Here is a 21,245-nt window from a genome sequence, read left to right on the forward strand (position 1 = left end):
GCCAGTCCGCAGCCTCGGGGATGGAGACCAGGACCGTCGCCGCACGCAGTCCCCGAAACCCACCCAGGTAAGCCCCTGCGGCTGCCCCTTCGCATGCTGGGCGGTGGGGAACCCGCCGGGCTGACCGCGGAGACCCCCGCCCGGCCTCCCGGGCCCCTGCCTGCTGCCACCTCGGACGCGGCGGGGGCCAGTGCCTCTGGGAGGCCAGGCGGGACCCCCGCGCCCCATCCCCGCGACCCGGCCCGCGCGCGAGGACCAGCGCCCTGGCAGTGAGATGGGTTACATTTACGATGAAGTCCAATTCGTTGCTTTTTTTTTTATGGCTTCTGGATTTTCTTTTGCGATTTGGTCTTATTTAAGAAATCTTTGCCTATCTCAAATTTGCTGAGACCATTTTCTGTGTGTTTCTTTTCCGCCTAGAACCTTTACGCTAATAGCTTTTAAATTTAGGTAACTGATTTATGTTGAATGAGTTTTTAAGTAAGGGTTAGGGCGCATTGTTCTTCATGTGGACATTCAGTTGTAACAGCAGCATTTGTGGAAAAGACTCTCCTTACCCTAATAATTACTAATCTTGGAAACTTTGTGACGTGTATGTGTGGACCTGTTTCTGGTTCCTCTGTTCTTTTTTTTTTTTTAAGTTTATTTTTATTTCTTCTGGGGGGGGGGGGGGCGGAGAAAGGATCCCAAGCTGGCTCTGTGCTGCCAGTGCAGAGCCCTGCATGAGGTTCAAACCCATGAAATGGGGAGATCATGACCTGAGTCCAGGCTTAACCGGCTGAGCCGGTTGATCTATGTCTATCCATCAGATGTCAGTACCTCCCCATCCTTGGTAGGAGTCCTTGTGCTGAGGTTTAATTTGTCAAATAATAATTATGTAGCCACTTAGACTTTCCTGTGACTGGTGTTGGCAATGTGTATTTTTTTCATTCTTTCCTTTAACCTAGATGTGTCCTTGTATTTAAAGGTTTGGTTTTTTTTAATAGATATCCTATAATGGGGTGTTGTGGTTATCTTATGGAGGTAGAATGGAGCCCCCTCCAAAAAAATTGGCTGGACATTGATACTAATGATTCCAGGCATGCACGAAGGAGGTAGGAAGAGATTTATTACTCAAATACTGAGTCCCCAGGATTCAGTGCTGGAAGGACTTTCTTGTGGTTCAGAGTTGACACTTGGTTTGTACTTCCTGCAGGGGCCGAGGGAGGGGGCTCTAGGGCTTTCTTGCCGGCGAGCCCGGATGTGGGTCAGAGGGACGGAGCAAGGGACTTGAATGCTGTCAGCAGTCCGGTATCAAACGGAGCTGGACCGTGTTCCATCGGGTCTTGCTTTTTCTTGCCGTCCAACAATTTCTGTCCTTGAAATAGAGTATTTAAATCATTAGTGCTTGCTGTAACTATGCTTGCGTTTGGGTTTAAACCTACCATATTTGCTATTTTTTTTCTGCTTGTTTCATTTGTTTTTTCCCTTTTCTTTCCCTGATGTCTTTCTGATTGAGGATTTTTAGTATTACATTTTTTTAAGTGTTGGATAAGCTAGTTTTTAAAAATAATTTTTCTTAATGTTTATTTTTATTTTTGAGAGAGAGAAACAAAGTATGTGTGGGGCAGGGACAGAGAGAGAGAGAGGGAGACACAGAATCAGAAGCAGGCTCCAGGCTCTGAGTTGTCAACACAGAGCCCAACTCGGGGCTCGAACCCATGAACTATGAGATCATGACCTGGGCTGAAGTCGGCCACTTAACCAACTGAGCCATCCAGATGTCCCAATAAGCTAGTTTTTATTTTATTTTTAAGAGTTTATTTATTTATTTATTTATTTAGAGAGAGAGAGAGAGAGCATGAGCAGGGGAGGGACAGAGAGAGAAAATTCTAAGCAGGCTTCAAACTGTCAGTGCAGAGCCAGCCACCAATCTTGAGATCAGGACCTGAGCCAAAACTGAGAGTCGGTGCTCAACTGACTGAGTCACTCCTTGAGTATGACATTTTATCTCCAGCACTGAGTTAATAGTGGTTGCTTTAGAATCTACACTATGCGTCCTTAACATTTCACGGAACATCTTCAGGAAATATACCACTATGTTGTTAATGTGCGAACTTTCAAAGAGTGTGCTTCCATTTTGTGCTCTCCTCTTTGCTGTTTTAATGACAGATTTTATTCCTGTTTCTTGTAAACCCTGAAATGGATTGCTGTTGCTTTTGCTTTAAGCAGTCAATTATCTTTTTAAAATGAGCAAAAATGTATTTTATATTTACTCACAGTTTGCCATTTTTGTCACTCTTTAGTACTTTCTGTAGATCTGAGTTTCTATTGGTATCATTTTCTTTACTGTTTAATGAGATTTTGTGGGTGAATTCAAGCGGCTCTTTGGCTAGAAGTACATAGGTGATTGAACTCCTAAGGGGACATATCATGGACCCATGGGGATGTAAAATGGAACTTTTCTTCCCTTGCTTGCGACTCCATATTCACGGATAGAACCATGAAATAGCAAACAAAATTTTTAAACTTTGGGTGTTCAGTAGTGTGGTGATCAGGCACACATAGCTACGTTATATTTAAGTTAAAGTAAAAAAATATCAGTTCCTGTATCCGTTATTTATTTGTGCATAAAAAAATTACACCGAAGTATGCAAGCTGAAAACAGTAAATATTTCTGATCTGATTTTTCCTGTGGGTTAGAAATTTGAGTAGAGCATAGTATCAGAAGTTGTATAAGAAAACAGAATGTCCTCTCTTTAAAGTTAAAATTGGGGCACCTGGGGGGCTCAGCTGGTTAAGCGGCTGACTTCGGCTCAGGTCATGATCTCGCAGTTTGTGGGTTTGAGCCCTGCATCGGGCTTTGTGCTGACAGCTCAGAGCCTGGAGCCTGTCATTGGATTCTGTATCTCCCTCTATCTCTGCCCCTCCCCGGCTCATGCTATCTCTTTCTCTCTCTCAAAAAAATAAAACATTTAAAAAAAACTTTTTTTAATAAAAAACAGTTAAAATTATCTCACACATTTTCTTTTAGTGTCTCATGGCAGGCTTCTGGTGTGCCCGTGCGGCTTGGGTCCATAGCGCTGGAGCCCCAGCCAGTGCCTCTCAGGCCGGCAGCAGGGGCACCTGCCCCCACCTCCCACAGCCACCTCCGGGCCCCAGCCTGGCCTCACCACATTTCGGGGACTTACTGAGTGCCTGGCCCTGCCGCCCTTATCCTGCCCTGGGCCTTAACTGACCTTCAGGCCCTCCCTCTTGTGGCACAGGATGGTACCCACCACTCTCAGGACCACCTCCCTAGAAAAGAATAAACTGGATCCTGGACGGCGGCAAGCACGGACCAGATGAAAGAAGAAAGGAAAAAAGCAATCCATATATTTGATGGTGGAATTTGTATTCAGAATATATTGAAAGCAATCAGAAATCGATAACTGTAAGGCAATATAATAGAAATAAACAAAAGATTTGGACAGACACTTTACTGAAGAAGTGCACACCCCTGGAATGTCTGTAATGGAGAAGACCGGCCACACCAGCCATCGGTGAGAAGGCAGTGCGACTGGGCTGCTCGTACATTGCTGGTGGGAGTGTAACTCGGGGGGCGTTTGGGCAGTTTCCTAGAAACTTAAACATGCCATATGCTCCAGCAGTCTCACTCCTTGATGTCTAAATGAAAAGAAATAGAAACACACGTCCACGTAAAGACTCAGGCACATGTGCACAGTAGCATTGTGCATGGTGGCCACACACTGGAAGCCACACAGAAGCCCATCAGTAGGTAAGTGGATCAGCAAGATGTGGTTGATGCAAACAATAGAATCGTGTTTGTCACTAAAAAGTAGCACACTACCTCAGCAGCATCGATGAATCTCAAAAACACAGCTGAGCAAAAGAGGATCTTCTCTCTGAATTCACTCAGCTGAAACCCCAGAAATGATGAATGTACTCCGAAGTGATTGAAGGCCGATCAGCTGTTGCTGGGCTGGTGGATAACTGGGAAGCAAAACAAGAGAAACTTGCAGAGATCATGGAAATATTCTGTGTCTTGGTTGTGGTGTTTTCATGGATATATACATTTATAAAAACTGACCTTCTAACACTTAAAATACATGAATTGGGGCACCTGGGTGGCTCAGTCAGTTAAGCCTCCGACTTCAGCTCAGGTCAGATCTCATGTTCGTGGGTTCGAGCCCCACCTCAGGCTCTGTGCTGACAGCTCAGAGCCTGGAGCCTGCTTCAGATTCTGTGTCTCCCTCTCTCTCTGCCCCTCCCCCTCTCATGCTGTGTCTCTGTATCAAAAATAAATAAAAACATCTAAAAAAATTTTTTTAAATACATGAATTATATTAGGTAAATTCCATCTCTGTAAATTTGATTAACTGTTAATTTTTTTAAGTCTCTTCTGAATCTTCCCTACGGAAAAATTCCAAATAAGTAGATACTCTCCCCTCCAGAAGATGGAGCTTAATCCCTCCTCCCCCAGTAGGATAAATGGAACTTAGTGACTCACTTTCAAAGAGTATAGAGTATGAAAGGGGGAAAATAGCAACTCTGTAGTGTGGAAGCCTGACAGACTCTACCTGCAGGAGGAGGTCAAGGTTAAATCCCCAGTGACGTCCCGTACAGGTCAGGTTCCCCCTCCAATGATGTAATGCGAAGGCACGGCACCTCGGGATAAATCCCAGAACCCCAGCCTAACCATGAGAAAACAAGCCAGAGAACTGGAATACCCAACCAGTACCCCTCAAAACCGCCAAGGTCATGAAAAACAAGAAAAGGTTGAGAAATTGTCACAGATCAGAGGAGACTGTGGAGATATGACAACTAAATGTGTTGTTATTTCATGTACTAGATTCTAGAACAGCTAATGGACATTAGTGAAACAATTAATGGTAAAATCCAGGTAAAGCCTGGAGTTTAGCCAATAGTAATTATATTAATTTTTTGTTACTTCATAATCAAGCACCCACAGCTCTGTGGGTCAGAAGTCCTGGCCCAATAGGACTAAATCTACCCCCAGGGACTTACAAAGCTGAAATCAGTTTCAGTTAGGCTGTGCTCCTTTCTGGAGGGACTGAGGAAGAACACACTCCACCTGGGTCGTTGGCCAAGGTTATCTGTTGTGCTTATAGGACTGAGTTTCCCCCTGACTTGCCGGCTGTGAGTTAGGGTCCCTGTAAGCAGGTAAAGGCTCTCAGGGTCTTGCCACATGTTCAGAGTTAGCAAGAGAATTTTGCTCCTGACAAATCCCTCAGGCTTTGCCTCTGACATCCTGGTTCCTGAGCTTTAGACCAAGGTTTACAGGTTCGTGTGATTAGAACAGGCCCACCTGGTAACTTCCCTAAAGTGAACTGATTTGGATCCTTAGTTGCTTCTGCAAAATCCGTTCACAGCAACACCTACATTAGTATTCGATCGACTAACTAGGACACCGGGTGGAACCTTACTTAGCATGCTGCCTGCCAACAGGGACTGATGGACCAACTCTGATTTCTTAGAGTTGAGAAACACGAACATGCACAGTCATGTGAAGTGATAACATTAGGGCTTGGAGTATATGGAAACTCACCATACCATCTTTGCAACTTTTTAAATCTAAAATTATTTCAAATAAAAAGTTTATGTAGAAAACAGTATCTTCAAAATCCTAATTAAATGGAATGTGTCATCCTGTGCCTCCGGGAACACAAACTGATAGAATTGCTATATTCAGTTACTATAAACAATATCAATGTAGAGGATTGAGGAGCAATGAGGAACACTAACAAGGAAAAAGGAGGAGGGAGAGAAAGAGGAAAAGGAAGAGAAACAGGAGGAGGAAGAAGCAGCAGCTTACATTTATTGACCATTTAAGTGCCAGGCATTGGCTTACGTACTTTGTACATGCAATCTTATTTAATTTCTGCAACAGCCAGATAGGGAATGATTTTATTGAGTCAACTCCCCATGTCACAGATGACAAAATTGCAATAGGAAAGGTTACATGTCTTCCTGGAAGTCCCACAGTTAGTAAGTGGTCGAGCTGGGAATCAAATTTGGGTAATTGGACTCCTGATTCTTCATTCAGAAGCATTGAATTTCCCGTAGTCCACGCATCCACAGCATCAACCCACTTCTTCAGCCATTCTGCGCTTCCCTCAAAAGCAGGTAGCTTCCAAAGACTCTCACCTGGACAGTAGTTACATTTGAGCCAAATACTTCTGCAAAAGCGATCCACCACCATGGATGCCCAAATGACATTCTCCTGAATTGCCTTGCAGAAGAGAATATTTGAAACTCCAGTCATCTTACATGTCTTTTTCCCTGTGCATAGAGCTCCGAATTCATTCGGATGAGTTTGTGTTTATTTGTAAACAGATTATTTTTTAATGTTTTTTTAAATATTTATTTTTGAAAGAGAGAGACAGAGTGTGATCAGGGGATGGGCAAAGAGAGAGAGAGAGAGCCAGAGAATCCAAAGCAGGCTCCAGGCACTGAACTGTCAGCACAGAGCCTGATGCAGGGCACAAACCCAGAACTGAGACATCATGACCTGAGCCGACGTCGGTGCTTAGCCCACTAAGCCATGCAGGCACCCTGGAAACGCATTCTTATACAGAATTTGATCAACTGCAGTTATATTTCCAATGAAATCTTAGCCAACTCACTTATTTTAAAGCATATGTGAATTATCCAGTTCATTCTGAGAACAAAAGATTGACTTGCAAAACAATTCTTAAGTGGAGTCTGTTTTTAAGATTTAACTCAGATTCTTCTCTTCTTGAGAAATTTCTATTCTCTTACAGTATGTTGGCGGTGCCACTGCATCTGCAGCAGAAGAAAATAATTTTAATCAATCCCTCAAAACAATTAGGAGTTCAGGCATCCCCCAAAACATGGGTCCCAGCTTCCCTGCTATCTTTCAAGCTTTTGTCCAAGGAGGCTGTATATTCCTCAGGATTCCTCAAGCACCCAGGAACAAAACCCAGGGTTGTTTTGTTTTGTTTTGGGGGGTTTGGGTGGAATGGTAAAACAGAGTGTATCAAGTTCTCTTCTCCATGGATACATGATAGGTAGGTAGGTGGGTAGGTAAGTAGGTAGGTAGGTAGATACATGATAGATACCTCTTTTTTTCAGATCACCTGTTTTCGGTATTGGCCTCATCCTCTGCTCTGTAGAGGAAAGCCTCCTGTGTCACAAGAAGACTAGTGTTTGACTTGAGCTAATACCTAGATCATCTTCCTCCAGCTAGTAACCCTCAAGAGAGCTTCTCTCCTCCCGTCTTTATATGACGTCCCAGACCACGTCCTCACCCTTACACAGATTACTGTGGCTGGAAGGTTAGTTAACAATGATTGGCTAAGCCCGGACCATCTTACCTTTCAAGGGCTTTTAGTGCTGTGGTTACTTCATACTCCTGGTTAGCAGCCTTACCCAGATTGGCACCTCAAAGGACTTAACCAGCAGCTCCTCTGTTGTTTGCTAGAGAGGACGTTGCCCAAAGGTGTCACTTGGCTTTTTATCCAAAGGCCATCCACTTGCCCAGCTCCATTGAGGATACTTGTAAAACCGAAAAAGCGATCCTGGACACTTGGTCAAGGATGTGTGGAGTAAGGAGGTTCTGTAATTGTGGCTGGTAGACAAGCACCAATTAAGATCCTGAACTGCCACTCTGGTTAGTGACACCTCTGTCATATTTATTTTCTTATCAGAACATCCCTACTTGCATTTTGAGCCTCTGTACTTTCTAAAGCCTTGTTACTCATAACTCAGATCAGTTACCTCCTCTCTTGCTACCTTGCCCTTTTAAATAAACTTCAGTTTAGGGGCACCTGGGTTGCTCAGTTGGTTAGGCATATGATGTTGGCTGAGGTCATGATCTTACAGTTTGTGGGCTCAAGCCCCACATCGGGTTCTTTGCTAACAGCACAGAGCCTGGAGCCAGCTTCAGATTCTGAGTCTCGCTCTCTCTCTGCCCTTCACCCACTTACACTCTCTCTCTCTGCCTCTCTCTCTCTCAAAAATAAATAAACATAAAAAAAGAAAAAGAATCTCTCAATAAAATACCCACTAACACTCACCACTTTTTAAATTCCTTTAAACATCTTATTTCATGCTTCTTTTCATTCTTATTTTATTTTTAATAAATGTGTAGATATTTAAAGTATACAATATAATGACTATATGCAAATTAAAATAATGCCATTCACCATAGCATTAAAAATTGTCAAAATAAATTCAATGTAAAAAATATTTGTACACTTAAACCTATACAATATTGCTGAAAGAAATGAAATTACTAAATAAATGGAGAGACATTTGATATTGTGGATTGGAAAATTCAATATTGAGCAAATTGGTCCATAGATTTAATACCATTCCTATCAAAATTCCAGTAGGCTTTTTAAATAAATTGACAAACTGAGTCTAAATTTTACATGAAAATGCAGAAGACCTAGTTGAACCAAAACAATTCTGTAAAAGAACAAAGTAATTACACTCACTGATTTCAGAATTTATTACAATGTTATAGTAACCAAGACAATGTAGTATGGTCACATCAGTATGCATATAAATCAAAAGAAGAAAATTGAGACCCCAGAAGTGAAACCTCATATTTATGGTTAATTGATTTTGATAAAGCTGCTCAGACAATTCACTGAAAAAGGGATTGTCTTTTTATTTTTTTTAATGTTTTTATTCATTTTTGAGAGAGAGAGGCCACATGAGCAGGGGAGGGTCAGAGAGAGAAGGAATCACAGGATCTGAAGATAGGCTGCAGGCTCTGAGTGAGCTAGCTGTCAGGACAGAGCCCGACGCAGGGCTCAAACCCACGAACCGTGAGATCATGAGCTGAGCCGAAGTCGGTCACTTAACCAACTGAGCCACCCAGGGACCCCAGGATTGTCTTTTCAATAAATGGTGCTGTGATAATTATATATCCATGTACAAAATAGTCATAACCTAGACCCTTACCTTACCACACACACACACACACACACACACACACACACACACACACACACACAGAGAAATGGACCATGGATTTAAATGGAAGAGTTAAAACTGTAAAACTTAGAAAATGGGAGGAACTGTTAGTAAACTTAGATTAGGGAAAGAGTTCCTAGATACACCAAAAGCATTATCCTTTAAAAATAATATAGATGCATTCGATTCTGTCTGCACTTCAAAAGATACCATAAAACTATCAGATACTGCTTCACAATCACCAGGACAGCTAAAATTAAAAAGACCAGCTATAACAAGTATTCACAAAGAGGAGTAGAAATTGGTACCCTCCTACATTGTATGGTATTATAAAATGGTTGCAGTCACTCTGGAAAACAAGTTGACAGTTCCTCAAAATGACAAACAAAGCCACCAGATGACCCACTAATCCCATTCCTAGGTATGTACCTAGGAGAAATGGAAATATATGTCCACAAAAAATTTATATACAAAATGTTCATAGCTATTTAATCATAATACCCAAAAAGTAGAAATAATCTAAATGTTCATTAGTTGATGAATAGATAAATAAAATCTGAAAAATCCATGTAATAGAATATTACTCAGCCAGAAAAAGAATGAAGTATTGATTTATACTGTGATTTGGAGGAACCTTGAAAATATTATGCTAAATGAAAGATGTCAGATGCAAAAAACTACATATCCAATGGTTCTATTTATAGGAAATATCAACAAAAGTTTTATAAAGACAGGAAACAAATCAGTAGTTGCCCTTGTTGGGGGTGAGAACAGGCATAAAGAAAACATTATAGGATGATGGGAATGTCCCCAAACTGGATTGTGGTGACAGATGCACAAGTATAGAAATTTACCAAAAATCATTGAATTGTAAATTTCCAAAGTGTGGATTGTATGGTAGGTAAATTATAGTTCAGTTGAGCTCTTAAAAAACAGTAATGAGATCTTGTTAAAAACTGAAAAAATAGAAGTAGAGTAGGTCCGCAATGAAGAGCATCAGCAGTGGATTCCGTGCATTTCAAACAGCGTCTTCAAGAAAATACCTTTTGGCAGTGCCCCCAGTGCCCTCAGGAAATAACCAGAAGTACTTAAATGGGCAAAAATGAAAGAACACACTCTTCTAAAAAAACATTCCAAATATTTACTGTCATTTTAAAAAGTGACAGGGTAAAAATATCGATCAGCTACAATATTTATCTTCCTAAAATCACATTTATTTCACAATATCGAAAGGCTTACACAACTGACAACAGATGATATGCTCCGTTAGAAGAGAAGATGAAAGTATAAGAATCTACTCCATCTGACACATTGCTTTATTTTGTCCTGGCTTTAAGCCTGAATTTATGTTTTGCTAATGTGCTTCTAAATCCTCTTTCTTCTGTGCAGTTTGCTGCACTTGCAGAGAAAGAAAAAAGTAACACATGAGTAAATTACTGTTTTCTTTTATTTGTGTATTACGTCAGACTATTAGAACTAGAGGGACTCCCAGAATCACAAGTCTGTGTCTTTACTGAAGAGTCTGTTTCTTGCCATTAGTACACAAAACTACAAGAGGTTGATCTACTTCAAGAAGAAATCAACCGGAGTTTATTAATGAGCCTTGATTTAGCTATGTTATTACGCAGCACAAACTGAAAAGGACATTTCAGTTTTAAGGAGAATTATAAACACGCACACCATTACAGTCACTTAAGTCAGTGATTTGGATGGTAAGATTGGAATGCAAGCAAGGAAGACCATTTTTCTTAAAGAATGGGCAATGTCCATCGTCCTACTGATTCCCCAACACTGGTTCTCGGCCAAGGCAATGACTGTCCTAAGGAGAAGAGAATCTACCGAAGAAGAGGATGCTGTTGGACTGGTTGTGCCTGACGAAGAACAGGAAAGGGTGATTGCAGTGAAAATGTTCATATTCCGGCGCCAGCGTGAGGGCAAAGCCCACGCCGGTGCCGGCTGCAGTCTCAGTCCCTCCCTCGGTGACCGCCACAAAGGCCCTGTGGAGGAACTTCTGTGCCTGCAGCCCCGAGTGTGAGGCCGACCTCGGAGAATCGGCTCTGGGCTCCCTGACGGCGTCTCCCGGCCCCACGGCTGCCAAGACGGCCTCCAGGTCGTACCCATCCTCCACCGCGAACCGCGGCAAGTGCAAGGTCACGTTCCTTACTTCCATGTGCCCCGGGCTGGTCCACTCTACTAATTTTTCTGGAGTTATGTGGTCTATAATCTGTTCAGAAAAATGGTATGATTATCAGTACAAAGTTGAAACACTGTAGCAATGATTTCTAAACACTGTTGGAAATGATTAGTTTTAAAAATGAATAAAAGAACAAATGTTATTTCACTAGCCCGTTGTCTATAGCAGGCGCTTGTCTTATACTTGTTTATTTACTCGATGTATGTGAAAACTCAATAGTAGTAAATGAATTTTTAAGGATGAGAAATGTTATTCCTTATTCTATCAACCTAACATATATTATTTCATTTTTTTACTATTCCCTTGTAGTGTTTTATGCATAGATAACATAATTTATATATAGTAAGTTGAATATTTATATGAACTAACTGTAATAAATATGATTAATATACTTTACATAATATATATTTACATAGTTGCAATTACAGTGAAATCCATGTTACTTGTTTTAGTGTAAACTTTTTCAGAAGTCTGTATCTCCCCTAAATATCTTCAGACTGATAGGTGATATTTTCATCAAGCTGATATATTTTCCCAAACATTCATCCACTCATTTTTTACCATCATCTAGTAAGTAAGTAGGCAGCATGATAGATACTGATAGAGCCCATGGATCCAAAAATAACATCATGATGATGATGATGATGATGACGATGATTAGTTTCAAACTAGCTATCTTAGTATATTTAATGCAGAAATTACTGATTTGACTCAGAAGGGCAGTTTTGTTTCTTTTGAACTGGAATTTTGGAGTCAGAGTCTGTACACTCTTAAAGCTTTCGTACATATAGCCATTCAGCTATCCCAGATTTGTTCCGACATGCAGAGCACTAGAGATGTTGGAAACATCCACAAAACAGCATCTACTATTGTAATAATATAGCATCCATCACTTACTGAGTGCTTTCCATGTACTGGACCTCCTCTCAAAGATATCTCAGGCTACGTTTAAGTCAAGGGGGACTAAAAGGGTTCAGGATTAAAGATACGGATTTAGGATGAGTATTATGCGTCAATGGAGGTTCTTCCTTGGATTAAAAAAATTACCACTCTGGTAAGTGATGTTGATTATGGAGGAGGCTGTGTATTGTGGGGGCAGGGAGGAAATGGGAAATCTCTGTACCAAAACGTCTCTGAAAAAATAAAAAATAAAATCTTTAAAAAGAAATTAGGAGCACCTGGGCAGCTCAGTCGGTTGAGCTACTGACTCTATTTTGGCTCACATCATGATCTCGCGGTTCATGAGTCCAAACCCCACACTGGGCTCTGTGCTAACAGAGAAGAGCTTGCTTGGGATTCTCTCTCTCACCCTCTCTCTCTCTCTCTTCCTCCCCTGCTTGTGTGCCCTCTCTCTCAAAATAAATAAATACACTTAAAAATTGTTTAAACAAATAAAAAGAAGTTAACGGTCCAAGAAGGAAATTCAGGAGGTCTAATAGCCTACTGAACAGGATGCAAAATTTGCTGTATGTGCACATGCAGTTCTTTTCTGGGAAAAAGGTGCATAGAGATTAACCATTTCTCAGAATAGTGGCTGGTCATTGGCTCTCCTATTTGACCTTAAATGTTCATTTTAGCACATCCCCAAATATTTTGGTATTGGTTGTTTTCAATAAACCTGATACAGCCTAATGCCCCTTTTCAGACATCTGTCTGTAGCTGCTGCACAGAGTAAGGAGTAGTTTCTGCCAGACACCAGCTCCAAATCAGAAGTCCTGTTTCCCAGCTTCCCCAGAAACATGCTTTGGAACACAAAGCCTCAGGAAATGAAAGCAAGGCTAGGGAGATGCAAGGCCTTACCTTCTCCAGATCATCTGTGTCATTGGGCAGCAACACAAACATGCTTAGGTCATTGTTTTTGTATGGAATTCCCAGAAGTTTGGCTTGCAAGTCCTCCAGGAAAGCGAAGCTGTAGGCGTGGCTCTGTGTCATCATTGGCACACATCTGCTTGTACTCTGCAACAGAGTAACAGAGCATGCGATGTCAGACGAGGCATAAGACAACCAAGTTAGCCTACCAAAGTCATCGGCCCCACCTAGAATAGTGCTAGAGATGAGAGCCTCCAGTCAGCATTGCTATCTATCATGGACATTCGCTCAAATATGACTTTAGATTGTACATTCCACGTGTAGACACATCACGTAAATAAGTTAAGGGCCATACCTTATTCAGCCAAAATTCCTCCTCCTTGGTATTTTCTTTCTTAAACTCCCTGTCCCATTGCCCTTTAAAATAAACTATGTTCACCAGTGCCAGCTTGGTGAAGCTGTCTAGAGAACCATCTGGAAACAGGTCCTTGACTTTTTCTGCAAATGAACAACAACAAGAACACAATTGGCCCGTCTTCAAAATCACAAGTGCTATGCATGGCAGATATGATGCGGGTGGACCTGACTCATCGTTAAGAACAGCCAGCTCAGCATCCGAGGGCCTTGCTGACAGAAAGTTTGCTGGCAGAATTGCAGGCAGGTTCTCACTTTGCCCGTAGCCCGTTCATCCCATTGGATAAATTGAAGTATGATGGTTAAGAGTTCAAGGTCTGGGATCAGACTGCCTCTGTTAGCATCCAGGTTTGCCTCTTACCAGTTGAGGAATCTCGGGCAAGTTTTTTAAGCTCGCTGTGCCTCAGTTTCCACATCTGCAAAACAGGAATAAAGCCTGCCTCATGGAGTGGCTATGAGGAGTAGATGAGTTAATATGCATAAAGCATGTAGAGTGCTATCTGGCTTATACTAAGCACGCAATAAGTGTACGCTGTTATTTTTACCCATTTGATGTAGTTACCACCCAAAACTTAGGCATTTCTTATATTATTGAAAAAGGAGCTAATGTTTTTGTCTCTGGGCTTAGCCCATCCCACACTAAATTCTGAAGAATATTGCCTTCAATCAACCCTTTGACGGACCCTCTTTTTCCTGCTCTTCAAATTTCATTTTATTTTTTGGACTAAGGATGAAGATGGAAAAATTGCATTATGAAATAATAATGTCTTCCTGATAACTGGAATTTTAAAAAATGTATTTTGAAACTCTAACACTAAAGTCTCAGCTATTGCCCCCAAAGCGGATTTCCATATTAATAGTCCTCTCTGGTACTTCTTGTGTGCTTGGCTCATGCTAGGGGATGAGAAGAGAGCATGAAGTGGGGGCTTTGTCAGGTTTTCTGCTGTGGACGGGGCTGCAAGTTACCAGCCCAGCATGATGCTCTGGTGGAGATGAAGCCTAGGCAGCCCCAGCTGGAGGCTATCCGGTGGGTCTCGATGGGAGGGGAGCTAAATGTTTGTCACTTGACAAGGAGAAAGGAAACATTCTGTGACATTTCATCTTACAGACCCACACTCAGAAAGAAAGGCTCTGATAAAGGAAAAGATGTGAGCCCAACAGACATGAGTCTAGTTTCAGGAGCCCCAAAGATACCATGATCCACAGCCACATGCAAATCATTCTCCACCAGGTGTTCCCATGAAGGTGGCTTTTGGTGGTCCCTCCCTGATGTCCCGTTGGCTCTCTTTCATTTGCTGAGACCATTCCACTTTCTGTAGTGTCTTCTCCCACTCCTCATGCCCAGCCCTGCCCTTCTAACCCTGAAAAACTTTTTTCAAGTATGCAACCCCCCCAAAAGTTTGGGCACCTTGGCACCCCCTGAGTGTCCAGCTCAGGTCTTCTCTCAGAGCAGGTGCTCAAGACGTGTTTTATGATGAATGACCCGTCCATACTGTACCCTTTGTTTGGCTTTCAACCCAGGAATTAATCTTCTTTCGACTTTCGTCTGCTGCATTTACAAAGTCAACAGGTTCCAGAGATGCATGATAATGTTTTTCCACATAATCTAAGTATTTCTTTAGGAGGAACAGGGAAAGAATAGAAAGAGGTTAAAAATTCAATTTGTTTAAAAAAAGGAAATGCGATGTATCCATTTCCAGCATCTCTAAATAAATGTATCTGTATATTAAGATAGCTGAGCTTCAGATTCTGTGTCTCCCTCTCTCTCTGCCCCTCCCCCTCTCATGCTCTGTCTCTCTCTGTATCAAAAATAAATAAAACACTAAAAAAAAAAAAAAAAAGATAGCTGACATTGTTAGCAGGGTATCTTGGGACCTGGGAAAATCACTTTTGCATACTTCCAAGCACATTTTTGGCAGGAGCAATACAGTTGAGGCAAAAAGTAGATTTAGACTTCCAAAATTAAAAAGAAGTTCCCCAAAGGCCTGAATGTCTGGAGAACAGGCAGGTGACACACCCAGTGGCATGGGCTGAGCCAGGCAGTCAGCTCAGGCAGCATGCCTCCAGGACCCACAGTCCTAAAAAGGCCATTGCTCATTCACGAACACCACGTACAGATGTGGTGGACACAGAGAACTTACTTGAAGGAAGAGGTATGTCTTTTCTCCAAAGAGCCTGTTGGCTATCCTCAATTCATAACCATCAGTGGATTTGCCTATCTCACTCAAAAACTCTTGGAATTGGTGATATATCTCTTCTGACTTCTCAATCTTCAAAACCAAAATAATATATATGTTACATATATATTATGTGCTATATTCTTATAATAAAGTAAGCTCAATAAAAGACAATGTTATTAAGAAAATCGCAAGGAAGAGAAAATACATTTACTGTACTGTATTTATTAAAAAAAAAAAAACGGCATCTAAGTGGACCTGTGCCATTCAACACTGTGTTGTTCAAGGGTCAGCTGTCCATGAGTACCAATGACTGGGGACTTCAAGGCCAGTGGGTTTCAGGTCCCACCCACTCTCCGTACAACTGTTGCATTGCCAAGTGGCACAGATGTTGGTATAATCCCCTTGGCAAACAATTTGGTAATATTTAATAAAGTTGAACATAAAGTTAAATTCAACATAAAGTTGAAGAAAGTTAAATTCTACCTGCCAGATATGTGCTATAGACCAGCGGTGCCCCTTAGAAATATAACGCAAGCCGCCAATGTGAGCCACATATATAACCTTTTCTTTTTCAGCATTTCTAATTTATTTTTTTTTAATTTCTGTCCTTGACGGAATGTATTAAATAAGCAAACACCACCAACAAGCAAAACAAGTACTACAATGTAAAAATATTAAAAAAAAAAAAAAAGAAAACCCTCTCACATGCATAAATGAAAGATTGCACACAAAGAACTCACATCTTTTCAAGCTTCAACAGTAAACATTCTGCTACTATGTATTAAATACTGCATGGTTTGCCCAAGCTAAGATGAAACTACATCATAAATTAATAAGCATTTTGCATTTTCTTTCATTATCTACTCAAAGTCATGCCTACTGCACCTCTAAACATTTCATTAAATCCAATTATACAGCAAACACTCCCAAAATAAACTTAGATTGTATTGCAGTTTCACTTAACAGTATATAAAATGCTGTGTTGTGACAGGTTTCAACTATCCATTAGATACTGAATCAATTTTTCTTAAGCACTACTAACTGCTTGCTTTTCTTGAAGCTAGATTATCACGTTCGCCTGACACATATACAATCTTAAATTTTCTAGCGACCACATTCTTAAAAGTAAAAAGCAAATGAAACCAAATGTAATATTATATTTTATCAAACCAAATATATCTAGAGCATCATTTCAACATAACTATAATACACAATTATATATTAACATACAAGTATTCTATATTACTTCAACAAAAATAACATGAAAATTAACAAGATGTTTTATATCTGTGACAAAATAAAAAATGTATACTTGGTCTCTTTCTCAGGTGCCTAACACAGGGCACCTAAACTTTGTAATTTGCTGAGTGCAAATTCCTGGGTGCCAAGAAGCATCTTTTCTTTGAATATTTTCTCTTTGATCCCAGTTCCTGACACAGAACTTCTAAATCCCTTGGAATTTCCTAGGTGATAGGAGCATCTTTTGTTCTAACAACTTCAAGATGGAGGCTGGTGACCAGAAAAGACCAAACCATAATTAGAAACTTAGAACTTACAGCCTTATCTCCCCCCTCCAGGGAAAGGGGAGGGGCTGGAGATGAAGTTAATTATTGATCATGCCTAGGTGATAAAGCTTTCATAAAAATCCCTACCCTACAGCGTTTAAAGACCTTCTGGGTTGGTGAACACATCCATATGCGAGGAGGTTGGTGTGCCCCAAACTCTTGGGACAATCTGAGACTTCACCCTATATACCTCTTCACCTGGCTGTTCGTTTGTATTTTTTACAAGAAACCAGTATTTTCCTAAGTTCTCTGAGCCATGATAGCAACTTATCAAATTTGAGCAGGGGATTAATGGAATCCTCTGACTTATAGCCAATCTGGACAAAAGTGTGGGTAATCTGGGAACCTACTTCCTTGCGATTAGCATCTGAAGTAGGGCATGTCTTGTGGAACGGAGCCTTTTAAGTGGGGGGTCTGCACTGACTCCATGACGTTAGTGTCAAAATGCGAGGAAACCCACACATTCGATGTTAGAGTGTCGTGAGTAGTAAAACGGCTTTCTTTCAACGTTGTTTTCTCATACTAAGATCTTGAAATTCGATGGATATTTGACACAACACCTTTCAGTTTGAACCAGACATATTTCAAATACTCCATAGCCAGTTCAATGGCTGCCATATTTGAAAGCTCGGGACTAGAGGCTCTCCTCCAGGTAAACTACAAGGCTTGTAGAAGAAGGGCCATTTGTTTGTAATAAGGAAGAAAGGAAGCAGGGAAGAAAGAAATTACCTATGAACAGGATAGATGGGTTAATAGCCATGAAAATGAATCGAAAAGGGATACAAGTGTCCACCTAAAATAGATGAATCTTATAAATACAATCCTGAGCCAAAACTAATCAGGTTTCAAAGAATAATAATTTTTTTTTTAAATACATGCAATGAGATAATACAGAAATAACAAACACCAAGTTCAGGATTGTGGAACTTCTTCTTTCAGGAGAGGATGGGAATGTGTTCAAGGAAAGTATTTGAGGCATTAGCTAATTTGTCAATAGTTTATTTCTTACCCTAGAGGGGAGAGTTAAAAGTTACTCAGAATTGCATTATTCAGAATTGCAGTAGTGTATAAGGACCTTGGGATGCCTGGTGGGTCAGTAGGTTAAGAATCCAACTTTGGCTCAGGTCATGATCTTACGGTTTGTGAGTTCAAGCCCTGCATCAGGCTCTGTGCTGACAGCTCAGAGCCTAGAGCCTGCTTCAGATTCTGTGTCTCCCCCTTTCTTTTCCCATCCCCCATTCATACTCTGTCTGTCTCTCAAAAACTAAATAAACATTTAAAAATTTCCTAATACCTTTTATACATAATACCTTAAAATCTTATCTTCAATTTTTAAAAGCGAGGTTCAGAATACTCTGAATTTATGTGATAACCAAATGTACATCTGGCACGTCTTTGAGCAAATCACTCTACTCATCTGCTTTCTCATCTATAGAAAGAGGAGGTTAGAGCAGAGGGTTTCCAAGACATGCCTCGGTCCTAATGTCCTTTCAGTCAGTAATTCTATTCTTCTTCATGCTTCTGTGTGTCCCAGAAAAGTCCTGAGGGAGGGGTGGACAGAGTTACTATGCAGAGTTGTTCAGGTTGTGCCCTGCACAAAGCTGAAAATCAACCCTCACCCCCAAGGGTGCGTCCTTTTTCTAATTCCTGCAAAGATTCTGTACAGGCTGCCACGCTTGGGAGGGAGAGTGCTCTGAAAACAGCAGTGCTCCATGATCAAGCGGACAGTGGAGCAGCCCTCAGACCTAATTCTGTGACACAAACTTTGTAAGGAAACCTGACTCTCCACATATGCCCGTGAGGCAACCAAAGCACCTGCCCATGTGGGATTGTGAAACGAACACCTCATATTGCTGGGTGATCAGAGCCATGGTTTTATGAGCATCTGGAACTGAGCTCTGACTACTGTCAGGGCAGATGTGCCCCCCCCCCGCACCCCAAGAGCTCTAACCATCTCCAGATGACAGCCCTGACCTGTGGACTGTCCCGTGTTTGAGCAGATTGTCCTTTGAGGGAGAAATACTACAACCCTAGAGCTGGAAGTGACCCTAAGTAGTCCTTGGTCCTGTGCTAATATACTGTTAGTGTAAAGCATCAGCAGGGGGCTTAAAATAAAAATAGGATGGAATAATAGTATCGCCTACTACCACCATTATTACTGGGTGAGTCACCAGCATATTCCATACCTTCCTGGGCACTTCACAGAGGCTCAAAGGAAATGAATAACTTGCTCAAAGTAGCATGGCTGTCAAGTGACTAGATCAGGATTTGAACTCAAGTCTGTTTAACTACTAAACCTATTCACTCTGCCACAGGGACTTTTCAGTCCATGCACATTTATATCGGAGTGGTCAATGTGCTTTAAAGTTAAAGTCTCCTCTTGGCGCACCTGCGTGGCTTAGTCAGTTAAGCACCCGACTTCAGCTCAGGTCATGATCTCATGATTTGTGGGTTCAAGCCCCATGCCGGGCTCTGTGCTGACAGCTCAGAGCCTGGAGCCTGCTTTGGAGTCTGTGTCTCCTTCTCTCTCTGCCCCTCTTCTGCTCGTGCTGTGTCTCTTTCTGTCTCTCTCAAAAGTAGACATTAAAACATTTTTTTAAATGAAGTTAAAATCTCCTCTTAATTCTAAGGGTTTATTACTATATAATACTAGCAACCCTACTTGGTGCAGTGACTCTAATTGCTTAAAAACAACTATAAACTATTGTCCCTTCTACACATTTTCCCAGGGAGCCCATGTCAACAACACAGACATACTGAAGACTGACACCTATCTCCTCACCTTTTCTTCTTCAGTTTTGATTCTTGAGCTCTCTGTGTCTTTTTTGAAAGAAAGCATCTGGAAGGACAGAAAATATTATGGTTGGGATCAGAATAGAGAAACCCTCACATAGAATCAGTCCGGGGAATTAGAATGCTTGTTAAACAAACTTCAGTGGTAAATGGGTAGCATTTCTCTCCTCACAAAATCAGGCACAGGCCTGGGTTCCCCACTGGTCTCACTTACGTTCGCTTATCCTTTCATGTTCTGATCTTTGATGTGTCATTTATAGCCTGGTGGGGATTATGCAACTTCTTCCAATAGGTTTCGTTCTTCATGCTCTGTATTTAGTAATGAGGTTAAAGACTTTGGACAAGGCCACTCACTCAGCCCCCGCTCAAAGGAATTTTGAGCACCAGGAAGCAGATGGCCTGGCGATATTTGGAGAGGGAGGAGGACCTCCCAGATAGACCTGAAATCGCTATGCGTCTTCACAGGCATTCTGTGTATCCTGGCCCCATCTCAAGGTGATGCTGGCGGGCTGCCCCCAGAGATGTGTCTGCCTGGACAGCAGTGGGCACCTCCTTACCTTCTGTAACTGGGCGGCAGTGGCTCCTTGGGCCCCGAAGACCAGCATGCCGATGGCGGCTGAAATTCCCGCAGGTGAAAAGAAGATGTTGCCATCTTTTATCTTATTCAGCTTTTGGAAAAGATTAAACCCAAACTGAGTGTATGCTGCACCAAGCGAATCCATGAAGATTCCAGTAAGATCTAGAACAGCAACAATGATCAAAACCAAAGGAGCTCACTCCATCTGTCTGAGTTGCTTTATGTCCCAGGAACCCTTCCTGCTTCTCTCGCTCTCCCCGCACTGATTCAGAAAACAGAAATTTTAATCCTCCCAGGGAAAAGTCACTGCTGCCTGCTTCTCACCCATGTTCTTGGCCTTCTCTGGACAGGAGACAAGAATCAATCGGCATCTTCCAGGGTTTCTGTTCTCATCCCCCCGGCAGCAGAGTTGACACCAAATGGTTTTCTTTTCTCTTGTTCTCTGCCAGAGCCTGCCTGCACCTGCCCGCCCACCGCTTCCTCCTGTGCAAGCGTCCCCCATGCGGCCCAGCCCTTGTCTGCTCCTGTGTGTCTGGCTGCTGGCCCGTGACCAGGCCAGGGGACGGTCTCCAAACCAGCCTTAAAATAATAAAGTCGATAGTGGCTCCTTCTTGGATACTTTCTATTTCTCAACTGATTAAAATCTAGTGCAGAGAGAGACAGGCTAGATTAACCGTCTTAAATCCCACACCCTAACTGTATGAAAATTTGAGTCTTGTCTGAATTTTCCCTAAAGGGCAATGTCGGATCTCTTTGTCATGGGTTAT

General features: G+C 41.8%; 1 protein-coding gene across 1 annotated transcript; it reads right to left on the bottom strand.

Moving 5' to 3' along the window:
- Nucleotides 1-10,550: 10,550 nt before the first annotated feature.
- Nucleotides 10,551-20,638, bottom strand: SERPINB13 (serpin family B member 13). Its single transcript, XM_029922800.1, has 7 exons — nt 20,459-20,638; nt 19,891-19,947; nt 15,505-15,633; nt 14,862-14,979; nt 13,305-13,447; nt 12,941-13,096; nt 10,551-11,170 (listed from the first exon to the last, which is right to left on the bottom strand). The coding sequence occupies exons 1-7, from the start codon at nt 20,621-20,623 to the stop codon at nt 10,766-10,768; spliced, it is 1,173 nt and encodes a 390-aa protein (XP_029778660.1). The 5' UTR covers nt 20,624-20,638; the 3' UTR covers nt 10,551-10,765.
- Nucleotides 20,639-21,245: the final 607 nt, after the last annotated feature.

Source organism: Suricata suricatta, chromosome 14 (genome assembly GCF_006229205.1).
Source record: "Suricata suricatta isolate VVHF042 chromosome 14, meerkat_22Aug2017_6uvM2_HiC, whole genome shotgun sequence".
NCBI lineage: Eukaryota > Metazoa > Chordata > Mammalia > Carnivora > Herpestidae > Suricata > Suricata suricatta.

Coding starts and splice junctions, on each gene's coding strand:
- SERPINB13 (XM_029922800.1), bottom strand. CDS start 20,623: ATGGATTCGCTTGGTGCAGCATACACTCAGTTTGGGTTTAATCTTTTC. Junction 19,948..20,458: donor CTGCCGCCCAGTTACAGAAG/GTAAGGAGGTGC, acceptor CTGTCCTTCCAG/ATGCTTTCTTTCAAAAAAGA. Junction 11,171..12,940: donor ACACAGATGATCTGGAGAAG/GTAAGGCCTTGC, acceptor TTTTCTGAACAG/ATTATAGACCACATAACTCC.